The following is a 15,084-nucleotide window of genomic DNA, read 5'->3' on the forward strand; positions in this document are numbered from 1 at the left end:
TTAGTGTGCAAAAGAAAATGTTGGCAGGCATGTGTCATCCATTGTATTAAGTTTTTTTTTTTAATTTTCACTATCCAAATGCAAAAAGAAACACACAGTTAAGTTTCAGGTATGGATACACAGTTTTCTAAAAATATCCCTTTCATGTTCTCTTGACTAAACCATGTGTTCAAATGTTTACATTTCAATCATAAGTGGCAGGTATCTTTTCCTCCCTGCTCCCTACCACCAAGGGACTTTTTCTTCTTTAATATAAAGTACTGTAAACCTCTTATTCGAAAAGAAAAATTCAGAACAAAACTTCTCAGTCAAACACCTGTTCAGAATTGTTGTCTGGCATGGCACAACATTATTAGTTTATTTTGGTATAGTAATGATGGAATTTTTTTCAGCCAGGATAGGTGTCTGTGAATATTTCAGACTTAAGGCAGACAATACACAGTTTAGAAATATATTAGCACATATTTGTCATGATATGACATTTTCAGTAGAAAAATCTATCAATTTTTCATAATTCATTGTGCATTTTACATTTCAGAAAGCTTCTCTCATGCTGAACATCATCCTTCTTCCTTTAGTCTTGTTCTTCTATACCTCTGCTTTTGCTCTCAGAACTCTAACCTCTATGTGTTTGTGATCCTACATTCCTGAAAAGCTTGCTTTCTTTACACAAGAATTACATTTCTTCATCCTTAATACAGTAACATCTTTTCCCATACATTTCAGGACAGTTGGTCAACATCTCAACTAAATGCAACAATTAAAATTTTAATTTTAGGGAAAAAATATAATTCTTACATATACTTTCACAGTTGTATTCATCAGCACATTTAACAACAATTATCTCAACTATGGAAGCTTTTAACCAGTACTAGGACTTGACAAGAACATGTGTTTCTTTTCCTGAAAATTCATTTCTCCTCTGGCTTACTACATGACTGTTGCAAGTTTGTGGAATACTGCGTGGAATATATTTAAAAACTGACTTTGAAACTTAACATATCTATACTGATAGACAACTAATCAATACTACACAACACAATACTTGATTGCAGAGATTCTATAAGATACATTGTGCACGTATTAAAAAATTCTTTCACTTCCAATATAAGTGCAAAGCAGTAGTTAATATTTTAATTCTACACTGTAGTAGCAGTCATGTATACATAAACCAGCACTTTTTCTATCAACAAAATCAAACAGCATGTTGGGTAGCATAATTATTACACTAATGTATTACAAATGCAATGCCAACTGAAGACATTTTCTAAAACAAAGTACTTAGTCTAGTAATACAAATGCCATGTAAAAATATGACATTATCAATGCTACTGTAGATCTGAGAGCTTTCAAAATACAAAATACAGTGTTTTTTGGTGGTGTTGTTGCTTTGTTGGGTTTTTTTAAAGGTTACACAATTGGCAGTAGCAAATTCAGCAAAATCACTACATTTACATCCTCAACAGCTTTTTGAGAAAGCCACCAGGTCTGCTCTGGGACATAAATATTGACACTGCAGATGACTATACATCTCCCAAGTCCTAAGCACTACTTGGTCCTATTCTTCCAGCTAAGAACATTAATCCTAAATGCTCAAGCCCTCTGCACAGGCCTCTGGTTGTTAAAAAAGACTGTCTCTGGCCAACAGCACACAGTTACACTGCAGTGTAAAGATACAGCTTTCTCTCAAAATGATATAATACTAAAGTAAAAAAAAACCAGAACAAAACCCAGAACAAAACAAAAACACTCCACAAGACACTTAAAAATCATCCTTGAATTCACCACTACATTTATGCAATCAAATAGACTATGTAAATAGTCAAACTGTAGTAGAACAAGAAAAAGACCTTTAATTCACTTGAAAAATTAGCAGACTGGAAGATTTCTTCATTGCATTACACAAACTTCCCTGAGATTTTTACATAAATTATGTTTAGTCTACTATGTATTTGAAACCAGTGAGCTACTGAGTGTCATACACTGCAAATGTTACATAATTCCTGCATATGTTATTCAGCTGAAATGCTGTCTCGATACTTTAAAGCTTTATCTCCTTTGTTACAAAAATACACATACACATAACTGAGACTACAAATGCAAAGACATCTTTTGCACAAAATTTCAAATCCTCAAAGCAATGTATAGAAATTGAGAAAACATGTTAAGTTGAACATAGCACTTCAAAGTTCTTTGCAGCTTAAAAACTGTGAAATTGGTTTGAAAAATCATCTATGCAAATGCTTGGTGGCAAGAACACTAACAGAAATAGTTTTAAATGCAATGGGCAGAGAGAAGGTTGATGCTGCTCTCCGTATTTAGCACTCTCTCATACTATAAAATAGTAATTTTGTAGGAGTGACTGTGGGAGAGAAACATCACAGTGGTACAACATACTGCTATACTGGCACTATATTACACCAAGTACAGATTTTTTTGTTTTGATGATTTTTTTAAGTTTTTTTTTTAGTTTTTTTAAAAGCTGAGGTTCTTCAATTTCTGATAATATGGATGTAGTTTACCACAAATATTAAGGAGGCTCCACAGTGAAAGTAACCTCTGTTTCACTAACTCACTGCCACAAATTTTAAAAATTAACACTTCATTTTAAATATAAATCTGGATGTCAGGTCAGTTTGCCAAGCTGTATATCCCCTTAACTGAACTTCTCTCAGCAGAAGTCCAAAAAGAACCAGCATTATACTTTGCAAACAATAATGCTTAAGTAAAAACAAACAAACAAACAAGATTATTTGAACTAAAAATAAACAAACCCTGCAATTATACTGCTTTGAGATATGAGATTATCCCCAAGTTTTATGCCTCAAGGCAAAACCGAAGCATTCTCTTGTCCAAAAATTTTTGTTACTTATTTCAAAAGCTGAATTATACAGCATTCAGGTAGCTCTGATCTCCTTCCAGTTCTCAGTAACTGGAATCCTGTCCTTGCCCTATGCTGAGTGTGAGCAATTGCACTTGTAACTCCTTCCAAACAGTCTCATGTTGGGTATTACCACAGAAATAAATATGCTTGGGCCACTTCAATATAGAACAGGATTGATGTGGTTGTGACTGGCCATATCAGATACTGAGTTGTAAGTATTCTTTTTCTGTGCTGGAAGGAAGATATTTAGATGATCATCTTAACAGCAAAGTGAGGAATTGTGAAAGTGAGGGCATTTTCTAGATTTTTAATCCTGCTTTGAAGGTTTCAATTCATTCACTTATGACTCCATGAAAATTACAAGGATGGAAAGAAAAAAAGAGCAGCATTTAAAAGCAGTATCCTTAGCTTTTCCTTATTTACACTGAAAACACTGCCTTGTGTAAAATGAATTCACTTCTATGTGTTATCACTGTATCTTCAATTCTATAAAGGCAATCTAATACTCATCAAGGGAGGAGTAAGAATAAAAGGATAACATCTTTGCTTTTCCATTTTTAAATTAAAATTTTTGCATGGATTAGTAAGTTTTCTGTCTCTCCCAGTAAAGCGCAATTTGCTCCCCTTCTCTCAAAATACTTACAGTACATCACACAGCTACATCTCTTTGGATATACTGCTGGCTGATAACTGATTCAGACAGGCACAGCAAACCACTTCTATTTTGTTACACAGAGAAGCCAGTTCTGCATCAACAATGAAAAAATCATGAAACTGTATTAACAGATAAAAGTCTTTGTGCAATACACAAAACAGGGTGCCTAGTCACTATATACTCAGTGTAAAAGTATTTCTAGAAGTCTTTTCTGGGCATCTCTACTTCAACAAAGAAATACACTGGTTTTTTATCTCTTATTTTTGTTACATTTTAAGTCACCTCTTTTTTGTACTGCCAAGTAAGGCAAATAATGGTGTTGCTGAATGACCACCCATTTTTTAATTTAGAAAAATAATTTCTTTCCCTATTGAGAATTTCAACATGTTCTCATAGTAACAAATATATCCTGATAAAAAAGCCCTAGCAGGATTCCTCAGTATGCAGATTGAGATAGGGTATTTGCCACACAGATTTTACTTCCAGCAAGGATAAGATGTGTGCACATGTACATATGTCAAATATACACAGCTGACCAAGTACATTTTGTTCTGCATTCCAACTCATCCTCTGAAGGAGGGACAGTTTTTTCATCCACCCATGTTTTCCCTTATATGATCCACTCGCTGAGCAAGATCCCGAAAGGTGGGGCGCTGGGCAACATTATTGTTCCAGCATTCCTTCATGATAGCATAAATCTGGAGAAGAAAAAAAATATTGGTAGTAGGTAAACAGATACCATACATATTTACTTGAAACTGGATTAAAGAATATCCAGCTTAACTTTATGCTTCCAAACAACAGCTGCAGAAGAGTGTGCCTGTACTCTTGCCCAGTGACAGCAAGAACCTAGGATAGGTGGCTCTGCAAAAGCTCTTATTATGAAAGACAATTTTTTAAAAGTAAGCATGAAAATTCACTCAGCTGTTTTTTGAAACTTTTACAAGACTTATGTTACTTTAAGTTTTTTCTTGCTCTTTTTTTTGGGAAGCTCAAAAATGCTTTAACATAACAAGCACCAGTATGACCAGAAATTAGATTTACAAAGACAGTAATTCTGAATAAGACTTCCCCTGCGAAGTTAACATATATTTCTCCACATTTGTATATTAAATTCTTAATTATACTTCATATATAATCAGAAATAAGCAAAAAAAAAGGTTACTGTGCAAACTGAACCAACTTTGGAAGATATTTCCACTACAATAGTTACATGGCAACAGTTTTCTTTTTGCCCAAAGATGTACCTGATACCTGGTCTCATACAACTTGCCAAGCTTTTCCCCTACTCTTCTCATTCATTCAATCCAGATTGTTATTACCAATTTCTCATACTTTCAACAGTTTTTCACATATTGCTTGAGAACAATCTGTACAGCTACCAGGAAAAAAATTAGAAACTGTTCCTTATCTTTCAGCAGATTTGAAACACCTGCATTGACCAAGCTGCTTTAGAACCAAGTCTCAAGCAGCTTGTAAGCTGCAAGATAAGCTGCTGTAAGCTACAGGTATCTGGAAGATTTATTATCTGTGATGACTGGCCTTCCAGGATCAAAAAGGGGATGAATACAGTTTCTGACACAGAGACATTTCCATCTTGCTTTGATAGCTGGAGAAATGTCAGACACTGAAACCTTTGGGTTAGTTAAAATACAGTTTCAGTAAACAGATCTATTATCTTATTACATATGACATTCAGGTTATCTACAAAAAGCCAAGCCTTGGCAATTCAACAGTTGCTGTTCCGGTACATAAAATGCAAGAAAGGTCCTTCAAAGACTTCTCTTTCTATTCTCTATATATTTTTTCCTCCCCCGTCGCTTCCTGCCTCACTTGTACCATTCTTTTTCTCCTCTATTAAATCACTTGACCCTGATGTTTTCTCTTTCACCAGTTTTAACAGTATTATTTCCTGACTTATTGCCAAGTGTGCTTGACCTTAAAAGGATGCAGCAATTAATCTGAGCTGGCAATTACAGATGTAAAAAACAACCCATAACTATTTTCCTTCCATTTTTTCACTACTGACTCACCTACACAGCCCAACCAGGTCAGTTTGACTGAACCAGGCTTTGTGCACCCTGCTCTGAAGAATAGAATACTACAAGACTTAGGAGTGGTATGAAATTATTGTTGAAAGCATCTGGTATATAAATAAAACCAAAAGAACACAGTTAATTTATGTGCTCTGAGGACAGCTCTACAGGTGTACTTTAGTATCTACAAAGAACATGAATACAAATCTGAAGACTCTGAACATAGAAAATATGATTCATATACTTAACTGTGCCTACAGTCTGCAAGTTGAAAATACTTGACGGTGAATAATGCACATTATAAACATGAGCCTTCCACACTTGAGAAGGGAACAGTAACAGAAAGGCAGTAATCAAGATAAGAAGCTCTTTACATCCTGGAACTAAATGTGAAAAACCTTAGGTGGATATTAAGATTTTTTTGCTGAATATTACAGATTAAAAAAAAAAAAATCCAAAGTTCACAGCTTTGAATAAGAATCTCTACATGGGACTTACACAGAACAAGTTATATATACTAATCTAGTTGCCTTAATACATGTATCTTTTTGAAATAGAAGTGTGAGTGCCCAAGTACAGCAGTAAGTTACAGCAGTCCCACTTAATATATTCAGCAAGACTACAGTCTGGGCTCCTGAGGCAGTACAAGCTAAAGAATTAAAAAAAAAAAGATTATACTCATCATGAAACTGATAAAATAACAGCACAGCCATTCCACTTGAATAAGTACTTTAGTGGTCCAAGCAGAACAAAATGTTAGTTTTGCATTTGCAGGTACTTGACTGAGCAGGTACTAACTGAGCACCCTTCACACCACAGTAACATTTTAACACAGTCCATCACCTCATCAGGGCATCCATCTGGTCTCGGCAGTCGTCCATTATTCTTCAAAAGCTCTATCAAATGAAATACAATCATCTGCCCTTGTTTATCATTGCCAATCATGCGCATGAATTCCTGAAACAAAAGGCCAATTGTAATATATAATCTTTAGAGGAAAAAAAAGATGCTGCAATATTCTTACCAAGCAAAAATTTTATAAGAATAATAAGAATGAATTGAATAGTACATAACAATGATCAAATTATAAATTACATGTCCAGAGAATATATCAAAATTAAAGATTTTTTTGGGTGTGTAAAATTAAATAATGACATGGAATAGAATAAAATGGAATGATACATACACAATTTAAAGCACTACGTGAAAAATCTTTAAAAATGTTGATCATCATCTGATGATTTGACTACCCTGGATAAAGAGAAGACTGAGGTTTTAAATTACTTCTATGCCTGAGTCCTCAAAGGCAAGTGTTCCAGGCACACTGCCCAAGTAGAGAAAGGCAGATGGAGGGACTGAGAGAATGAAGACCCTAAGACCACTGTAGGAGAGGGTCATGCTCATGACCATCTAAGGAAACTGAATGCGCAGAAGTCTGTGGGACCTGAAGAAATTTATTCAAGGGTCCTGAGGGAGTTGGCAGATTAAGTTGTTAAGGCAAAATTTGTGATGACTGGAAAAAGGGGAAGTAACCCTGATTTTTGAAGACAGGAAAGTGAAAGACACAATGAATAACAAGCTAGTCAGTCTCACCTCTGCCAGGCAAGATCATGGAGCCAATTCTCCTGCACATCATGCTAAGGCATATGGAAAACAAAGAAGTGACGGGAAACAAACAACATGGCTTTACTAAGGGCACAAATTTTTTCCTGAGAAATCTAGTAACATTCTCTGATAGAGCTACCTAGACTTACACAAAGTTTGGCAGTGTCCCACATGACATCCCTGTCTCTAAATGGGAGAGACATGGGTTTGAGGGATGGGTGCCCCAGTGGATAAGGCTGGAAGGCTGCACTCAGAGCTGTGGTCAATGGCTCACTGTCCACGGGGAGAGCAGTGATGGATGGTGTCCCTGAGGGGTCAGCACCAGGGCCCAAACTGCTCAGCATCTCTGCAGGGCACGTGGACAGTGGGACTGAGGGCACCCTGGCCGCGGCCTGCGCGGGCAGCCACATCCTGCAGGGAAGGGTCCCATCCTGAGGGACCTGGGCAGGCTGGAGAGCTGGGCCCATGCAAACCTCATGATGTTCAGCAAGGAGAAGCAAAAGGTTCTGCTCATGGGCCATGGCAATCCTGGACACACCTGTGGGCTGGAAGGGGATGTGATTGAAAGCAGCCCTGTGGAGAAGGACTTGGGGGTGATGGTTGATGAAAAACTCAATGTAACTCAGCCATGGGCACTGGCTGCCCAGAGAGCCAAACATGTCCTGGGCTGCATCCAAAGCACTGCTGCCAGCAGGGCCAGGGAGGGGATTCTGTCTGCTCAGACCCCACCTGCAGGGCTGCATCAGCTCTGGGGTCCCAGCACAGGAGGAACATGGACCTGTTGGAGTGAGTCCAGAGAAGGGGCATGAGGTTGATAAGAGGACTGGAGCATTTCCTTATGAGGACAGAGTGAGGAAGTTGTGTCTGTTCTTCCTGGAGAAGAGAAAGTTGTGTGGAGACCTCACAGCAACTTCCAGGATCTGAAGGGGGCCTACAGCAAAGGTGGAGAGGGGGAGAGGGACTCTTAATCAGGAACTGCAGTGATAGGACAAGGAGTAATGGGTACAATCTGAAAGGGGAGGAACAAAGGTAATTAGGAAGAAATTCTTTTACTGTAAGGATGGTGAGACAGTGGAAGAGGTTGCCCAGAGAAGCTGTGGCTGCCCCATCCCTGGGGGTGTTCAAAGCTGGGCTGAGGGCTCTGAGTAACCTCATCTAGTGGGAGGTATCCTTGCCTATGGCAGGGAGGATTGGGACGAGATGATCTTTAATGTCCCTTCCAACACATAACATTCTGTACTTCTGTGATTAATTAGTTTTAAAAGGATTAAACTCACAGCTGGTTCTAAAGAGCTCTGTGGAACACTAAAATAACTAATGCTTTGAAAAATGCTAAATAGAAAACAGATATTGTCATGCTGATGTATTAAAAACGGTTAGCAGGACTAATCAGTAACGACACAGCAGAAAAATTAGTATAATAAAGCCAGAAAAAATGGCTTAGATAAACCTTGCTCTCCAAAAAACCAAAATAACCCAAAACGCAGATGAAAACCTCACTCAGACTGCCAGACATCCAAAGTAAATGAGGATGTAGTATTAACTGAAAAAAATTTCTAAGCACAACATAAAGAACTTTTTTTTTCCTCCAATGCTTCAAAATTTCTTTAATGATCCTTGACATGACAGTGTGAAACACCCATTGGCTGAATGTGTAAATGGCCAGGTTTTGAAAACAATATATAAGTATATGTTGCAGTGTGGTTTCCTGTCTCACCTATCCCAACCCCCTCAGGTATGCCAACCTTTCCCCCTCCCCCTTTGCCCTCCTGCCTAGGAGCTGCCCATCAATCCTAAACCTTCCAGCAAGGCGTCGTATGATTGGCAGATGCCCCCCAGGCCTGGGTTCATTGGCCTGTCCTAGCGTCCACATCCCCTGAGCCTTCCCCTGCTCACACCTGGTTGGCCCTCACCTGTCCCTCCTCTCCCCCTGTCCCTGGGGCTTAAAAAGGACACGAGACCATGTGGTGTCTGTCTGTCTGAGAGCTGTTATCATATTCAGAAGTCTACCATGCTACAATAAAACTCTGGATCTAAGCTCCACGGCAGAACCCGCTTCTTTTCTCTTCACCATCGTCTGAACCTTTTCCACCAAAGGTAAACTGAGTTCCTATTTTGCCTGGATTTGTTCTGAGCACCCAGCTGCAGCACCCAGCCAGCGAAAGGCATCTCTGGGGTGAAAAACGCCACAGCTGCCGCCTTTGGTCCAGCAGCGAGGCCAGACGAAGCCAGGCAGGACACACCCGAAACATTCGGGGTCTAATATTTAATAAGTATAAAGACTACAAGAGTTGAACAGACCACTTTGGTTAAATTTATGAAATTACCTTTTCTTGATGCATACCAATAGGATAACCAACCTGATGAAGTTGTGAATGCACGTGTAGAATTGATTCATTGAAAGAATAGTCCACTTGTGCTCGTGGACTCTATCACTTTTCATTTCACAATCCTTCTGAAGAACTCTAGGTGTCTTTATTTATGTTCTTATGCTGGAAGAGCTGTCCTGAGTTCTTCCTTGAAACCTCTGATAGCTCATTGTATGGAATTACTGAGAGGTCCACTGAGGCCAGTGCAGAGGTATCCTCCAAAGGCATTTCTGCCTATCATCACTATTCAGCTCTCAAAACCAGATTTGTCAGGACTGACTGTCTGGCCAAGGGTGAGGCCAGCTCCAGTAAATACAGAAGCCTGAACTCTCCTCTGTTATGCCCAGGGTTATTGCTAGGTGAAAATAAGATCATGTATCTTATTTTCAATTGGAGGATAATAGTATCTTTCTTCACCCACTGTAAATTTGTCTTCAGACACCTGTCAGCAGTCTGCAAAAAGCCACTCCTTTTTTTCCTTGAACTTTGCTAACTTACTAACTTGGGTTCTGCTAACATAACTTACATAAGGAACTTAAGGTATTTTAACTTAATTTCTATGTATGTGTTTGGCTCAGCTTTAAATTTGGAACAACATTAAAAATAAAGGTCATGCAATGGACTGGTTGCAGCTGGGATAACTCTCCACAAAGGATCAGAAAGAACAACCTATAACAAGAGATTTTAAAATATTTTTCAAACAGAAGTTACAGAATTAATAAGATATGCACAGACTATGAAGTAATTTTCAGATCTTCTTTCTTTCTTATGGCTTGATACCAGTTACATTTTAGTTACTACTTCAGACTAGATGCTGTCTCAAACACTAAGGTATCTCCAGAAAAGGATCAGTAAACATCAACCTATTGAGGTACATGACAGTGTAGGAAATTCAAATAAACAAATTTTCTGAGATTCATAAACTATATACTTACAGCTGGTGGGCTTTTGCTTTTGTCGATATAGGTGAAGAGTTCATACAAGACCACACCAAAGCTCCACACATCTGAGGCCACAGAAAATTTGCTTTCTGTCAGAGATTCTGGAGCGTACCTGCAACACACAGTACAAGGAAAATTGCTCTCTGCAACATGTGCCATTTTGATTTTGAAAACATTTGTTTTAGTGAGACAGATTTCTTTTTCATGATTAAGTGTTCTTTATTCATTGATATTAGCATGTTCTCATTTCTTTTTGGTACCTTCAATTACTAACTACTCCTTTAATAATAGTTAATTGGTTTTGAAAACCAAATCCACCTTAAACAAACACAGTTGGTGATAACTATAACCAAGTTTGATTTTTTTTCCAACAAGGTTGTAGATATATTTCTTATTTGTAGTGCAAGTCGACAGGAATTTGATGCGATTAGACCTGCAAAGAAAGACAATTACAGCCTTCCATCACTTTCAGTGAACTGTGTTGCAGGCACTTTTGGAACTAAACTGTACCTCTCCAATAACACCTACTAAGCTGCCATTTTGTATAATTTATTCTTTACGTAAACAGTGCCTGAGTCAGAATTAAAATACAGACTAAAATCGCATGTATGGAATGGCATTTTCTCTTGGGGTATATCCAACTGATCTCAGCTGGAAGACATGAATGACCAGTTTTTAAGGAACTAGAATACCTAAAAATGTGAAAGAATCCAGGAAAATTGGCCAGTTTAGACTTCCTTTATATCTGAATATATTTTTTGTTGGATGCTATTTCCTTTAAATACGTAGTTATTTGGATCTTTGTTTTGGAAGTTTTCCTGGGTTTTTAAAAAATATGTTGAAAAGTCCTAGATGCTACTCTGTGAAGTGAAATACCATGCAAGTGACTTTCACAATGCTGGAAAACTGACGTGGAGCTTGCAAGTAAGAATTCCACAACATGCAAAATGAATTGGCTAAAAGGGTAAAAACTGAAAACATGCCATGATTTCACATACCAAAAGAAGACTTACCAAAATATAGGACTTTCACCAGGTTCTTTCACTTTGTAGTATTCTTTGTCTTGTGGCAAAACTTTTGTCAATCCAAAATCTCCAATTTTAACTCTGTTCTCATTCTCCACCAAGATATTTCTTGTTGCTAAATCTCGGTGAACATATCTTTTTGTTCCTAGATACTCCATGCCCTAGGCGTAGAGGTTACAAACAGAACAGGAAAAGAGTTATTTTTACCACTACATAGCTGCACTTTCCCTAAGAGGATGAATTAACCTCAAAGTTAAAACCAAAACCAGGTTTGTCTTCTCCTAGTCCAAGCTCAGTGACTTCCATTGAACAGAAGGGAGACAGACTAATCACCTGTCAGAGCCAAGTATTTTTTTCATTACGCAGCTGGATAAATGCTACCACTCCTTTCTGTGCCCAAATGCAGTTGGCTGGTGATATGTAGAAGGAAAAAAATTGGGCTAAACTACACAATCCAGAGCACATGAGAAGATTGTCCAACATATCCATTTCATTTAGCTTTTTTCTTCATTTTCTGCATCTGCTTTCCTGAATGCTTCCATGAAATTTTGTATTATGATTCCTTGAATTTGACTATTATTCACTGTATTCCCAACAGTGTGCTTTGTATCTTTCGTATGGACAATTATTCACCAATACAGTTCTGCTTATTGTTACATTCCCACAGATTGCTGTAACAAAGCATTGGTCTGAAGGGATGTTGTCTTTTGCTGCTGATGATCCCTTCTTACCAATGCACTTAGTTACTTTCACTAACAGTGAAATTTGGAAAAAGTGTGTGTAGTGGCATTACTAAAACAAGAAGGTCTTGCTTAGACAGCAATAAATGGAGGACTGAGACTGATGCTGCACAATGTCAAGAGATACCCAACTCATACGTGAAAGGAATCACCAAGCAAGTTGTCAGTTTCATAGTTTTATAAGAAAGCTTATCACCCTTTCAACACAACGGAAAAGTTAAATTACACAAATAGCACTGGTGATCTCAAAAGTTCTGAAAAACAATGTTATTACTAGTCATGCCAAAAGGCTTATTTCTTTCTCTAATCTTTTTTTTTTCTTAATGTCAGAAACCTCAGAGTTTGGCTACAAAGTACAGTCTTTCTCTCAGATTCTAGTACCTCCCAGTACCAGTAGGTGGCATTGCTGTTCTCTCACAGCTCATTCCAAAACTGTTCAAAAATGCCCTATTCCTCATTGCCAGCTTTTTCACTGCCATAAATACCAAACCTTACTTCAAAGTGAGGGTTCTTACTGGTACAACTAGCCTATGAAAATGCTACAGCTTTTTCTTACTACAATGTACTATCTGAAAACAGCCCTAAAGTTTGATGACAATAACTTTTCTGTTAGCCTGGAAAACACATAAGACAGATCTTTAATTGAAATCATGCAAATTCTAAGTGGATATCACAATCCTGTGGCTCTAGTCTGACAATAGAGTTTAAATGTGATTTAAAATGTTTCTGTCTTTAAAACTGGCTCACCAGCAAGGACACCTGAAACACTTCAAACATTAAGAGAAGAAAAACCCTTTCCCAGTATAGTAGCAAGGAACCAAAACACAATAAACTACCAAAAACATTCATCTTAACCCTCAGGTAATGGGTGTGCCTTCATTTCTCTCATACACTTCAGAGGAAAACAGCAAGGCAGAGGCAGAAAGGTTTTTCATCAAAACCCCCCAAGATTACAGACTGACAGAAACACACAGCAGAAAGATGAGATGTGAGATGCTGAAAGACCAAACATTGCAAGAAAAGCAAAACCAGCTGAAAAGTGTAACATGATCAGCTAAATGAAGAAAAAGCATTCAGGTTCCATTTTCACAATATCAGATACTCACTAATTATGTTGTTTTGGAGAAACAGAATGCCACAGATTAAAGAAATCTTAAAGCAATCGATATAACCTCTACTTTGCAGATTGTACAGCAAAACACTCCAAAGCAAGGTACATACACTGTAACTCTCAGATTTCACTTTTCTTAGACGTGAAAACATTTCTTTAAGAGCAAGCTCTATGCGGATTTCCTACATTTTCATACATTGTCCCCATGTCATTATCAAAACTGGATGTTTTCCCGCTTTAGTATCTGCAGGATGCATATTTTATCTCCCTTTCTCTTGGCTGGCGCTTGGTACTTAGGAAGGAATAATCTCATCTGCTATTTCAATTTCTCACCATCCTGAAGACCTGTAATATTTTCAAAGTTCTTTCATGTATGTACATGTACACACACACTAAGGTCCTTTTTCTTAGTAGTTTCTGAATACAGTTCCTTTCCCAAAGATTTCTACCATATTTGCACAGCCATCAAGGGTCAAAATCTACCTTCCAGTCCTCCCAATGAAGGCCTCAGACCAGGGTCCTGAGACATGATGCCACTGTTATTTCATCAAGCTTTGAATGAAAGCCTGAGGACTTCTACAAATTTGCAGTTTCTTATGAGAGTGCACAAGGCCAGCACCTTGAGGTCACGGGCTGAGATGGACACAGAATAAAACAGCTAACTGTTTTATTAATAATTTATTTTATTTATAAAGCAGCCTTTGTGTACTCAAAAATCCATGTTGCGTCTTACTTCCATGAAAGATTTGGTCACCACCCTCATAGGTGGTGCCGAGTTTTAAGATTCTTCCAGGTCTCTGCTTGAACAAAGATTGTTCATAATGACTTACCAGCATAAAAACGTAATTTTGTTGCAGAAGTAAGTGTGAGATAATTTCTTAGGCCTGTAACCAGAGAATGACTTCTTGTTTTGGAGACACAGATCAGAGAGCTCTTCAACCCTCTGAAGTAGGCAGTCACCTATTCAATCCTTTCTCTCTCCAAAGACACTTGCCATGGACTTGCTAACTTTTTTTGTTTTCCCACATTCCACACTGTTTGCCCATGACTGAGCTTCTCCCAGAGACTACCCACATTGTTGTGCTTCAGTGAAGCACATGAATAGGTGAGATAAGCTGTTAAGGGTGCAGCATTCCTCATACATGCAAGAGGTTCAGCAGCTAAAAGGCTAGTCCAGTTTCAAGCAGGGAACCAGCAAGCTCTTTTCACCATGAGAAAGTTTGAATGTCAGGAAAAGGTCTTGGCTCTGGCAGAGATTCTCCCCTGATTGTCAGACCTTTTCTGCAGATATTGCAGAAGCTAAGTCTCAGGATCTTAAGGTGGCAGGGCACAATTACCAGACATAAGAATATTTGTGGACAACATACTCTAATAAACACCCTCATCCATCATAGAGTGATGAGGAAGTTGACAGAAGATCTCACCAAGCCACTCTCCATCATCTGTCATCAGTCCAGGTTCACTGGGGATGTCCCAGATGACTGAAAGGTGGCCAGTGTGACACCCATCCACAAAAAGGGCCAGAAGAAGGATCTGGGAAACAAAAAGGGCCAAAAGACGGATCTGGGAAACTACAGGGCAGTCAGCCTCAGCTCAGTGCTGGGCAAGGTTATGGAACAGATCATCTTGAGTGCCATCACACGGCACCTACAGGATGGCCAAGGGCTCAGACCCAGCCAGGATTTAGGAGGGGCAGGTCCTGCCTGGCCAACCTGATC

The 15,084-nt window shown here is 38.4% G+C and overlaps 1 protein-coding gene across 10 annotated transcripts in view; it reads right to left on the bottom strand.

Annotated features, from left to right (window-relative positions):
- Positions 1-319: 319 nt before the first annotated feature.
- JAK2 (Janus kinase 2) overlaps positions 320-15,084 on the bottom strand; it is an 88,596-nt gene continuing 73,831 nt past the window's right edge. For 8 of the 10 annotated variants that reach the window (XM_054651939.2, XM_054651938.2, XM_054651945.2 and 5 more), the window contains 4 exons: positions 11,504-11,676; positions 10,485-10,602; positions 6,419-6,532; positions 320-4,237 (listed from right to left, as the gene is read on the bottom strand). In XM_054651939.2, the coding sequence (XP_054507914.1) occupies positions 4,130-4,237; positions 6,419-6,532; positions 10,485-10,602; positions 11,504-11,676 (513 nt within the window). In that variant the 3' untranslated portion in view covers positions 320-4,129. Of the gene's footprint in view, positions 4,238-6,418; positions 6,533-7,168; positions 7,213-10,484; positions 10,603-11,503; positions 11,677-14,733; positions 14,900-15,084 lie in introns of those variants that run through there. The other 2 variants (XR_013180168.1, XM_077172335.1) reach the window with 2 other exon arrangements.

The sequence above is a fragment of the Agelaius phoeniceus genome, chromosome Z, assembly GCF_051311805.1.
Source record: "Agelaius phoeniceus isolate bAgePho1 chromosome Z, bAgePho1.hap1, whole genome shotgun sequence".
NCBI classification, from domain to species: domain Eukaryota; kingdom Metazoa; phylum Chordata; class Aves; order Passeriformes; family Icteridae; genus Agelaius; species Agelaius phoeniceus.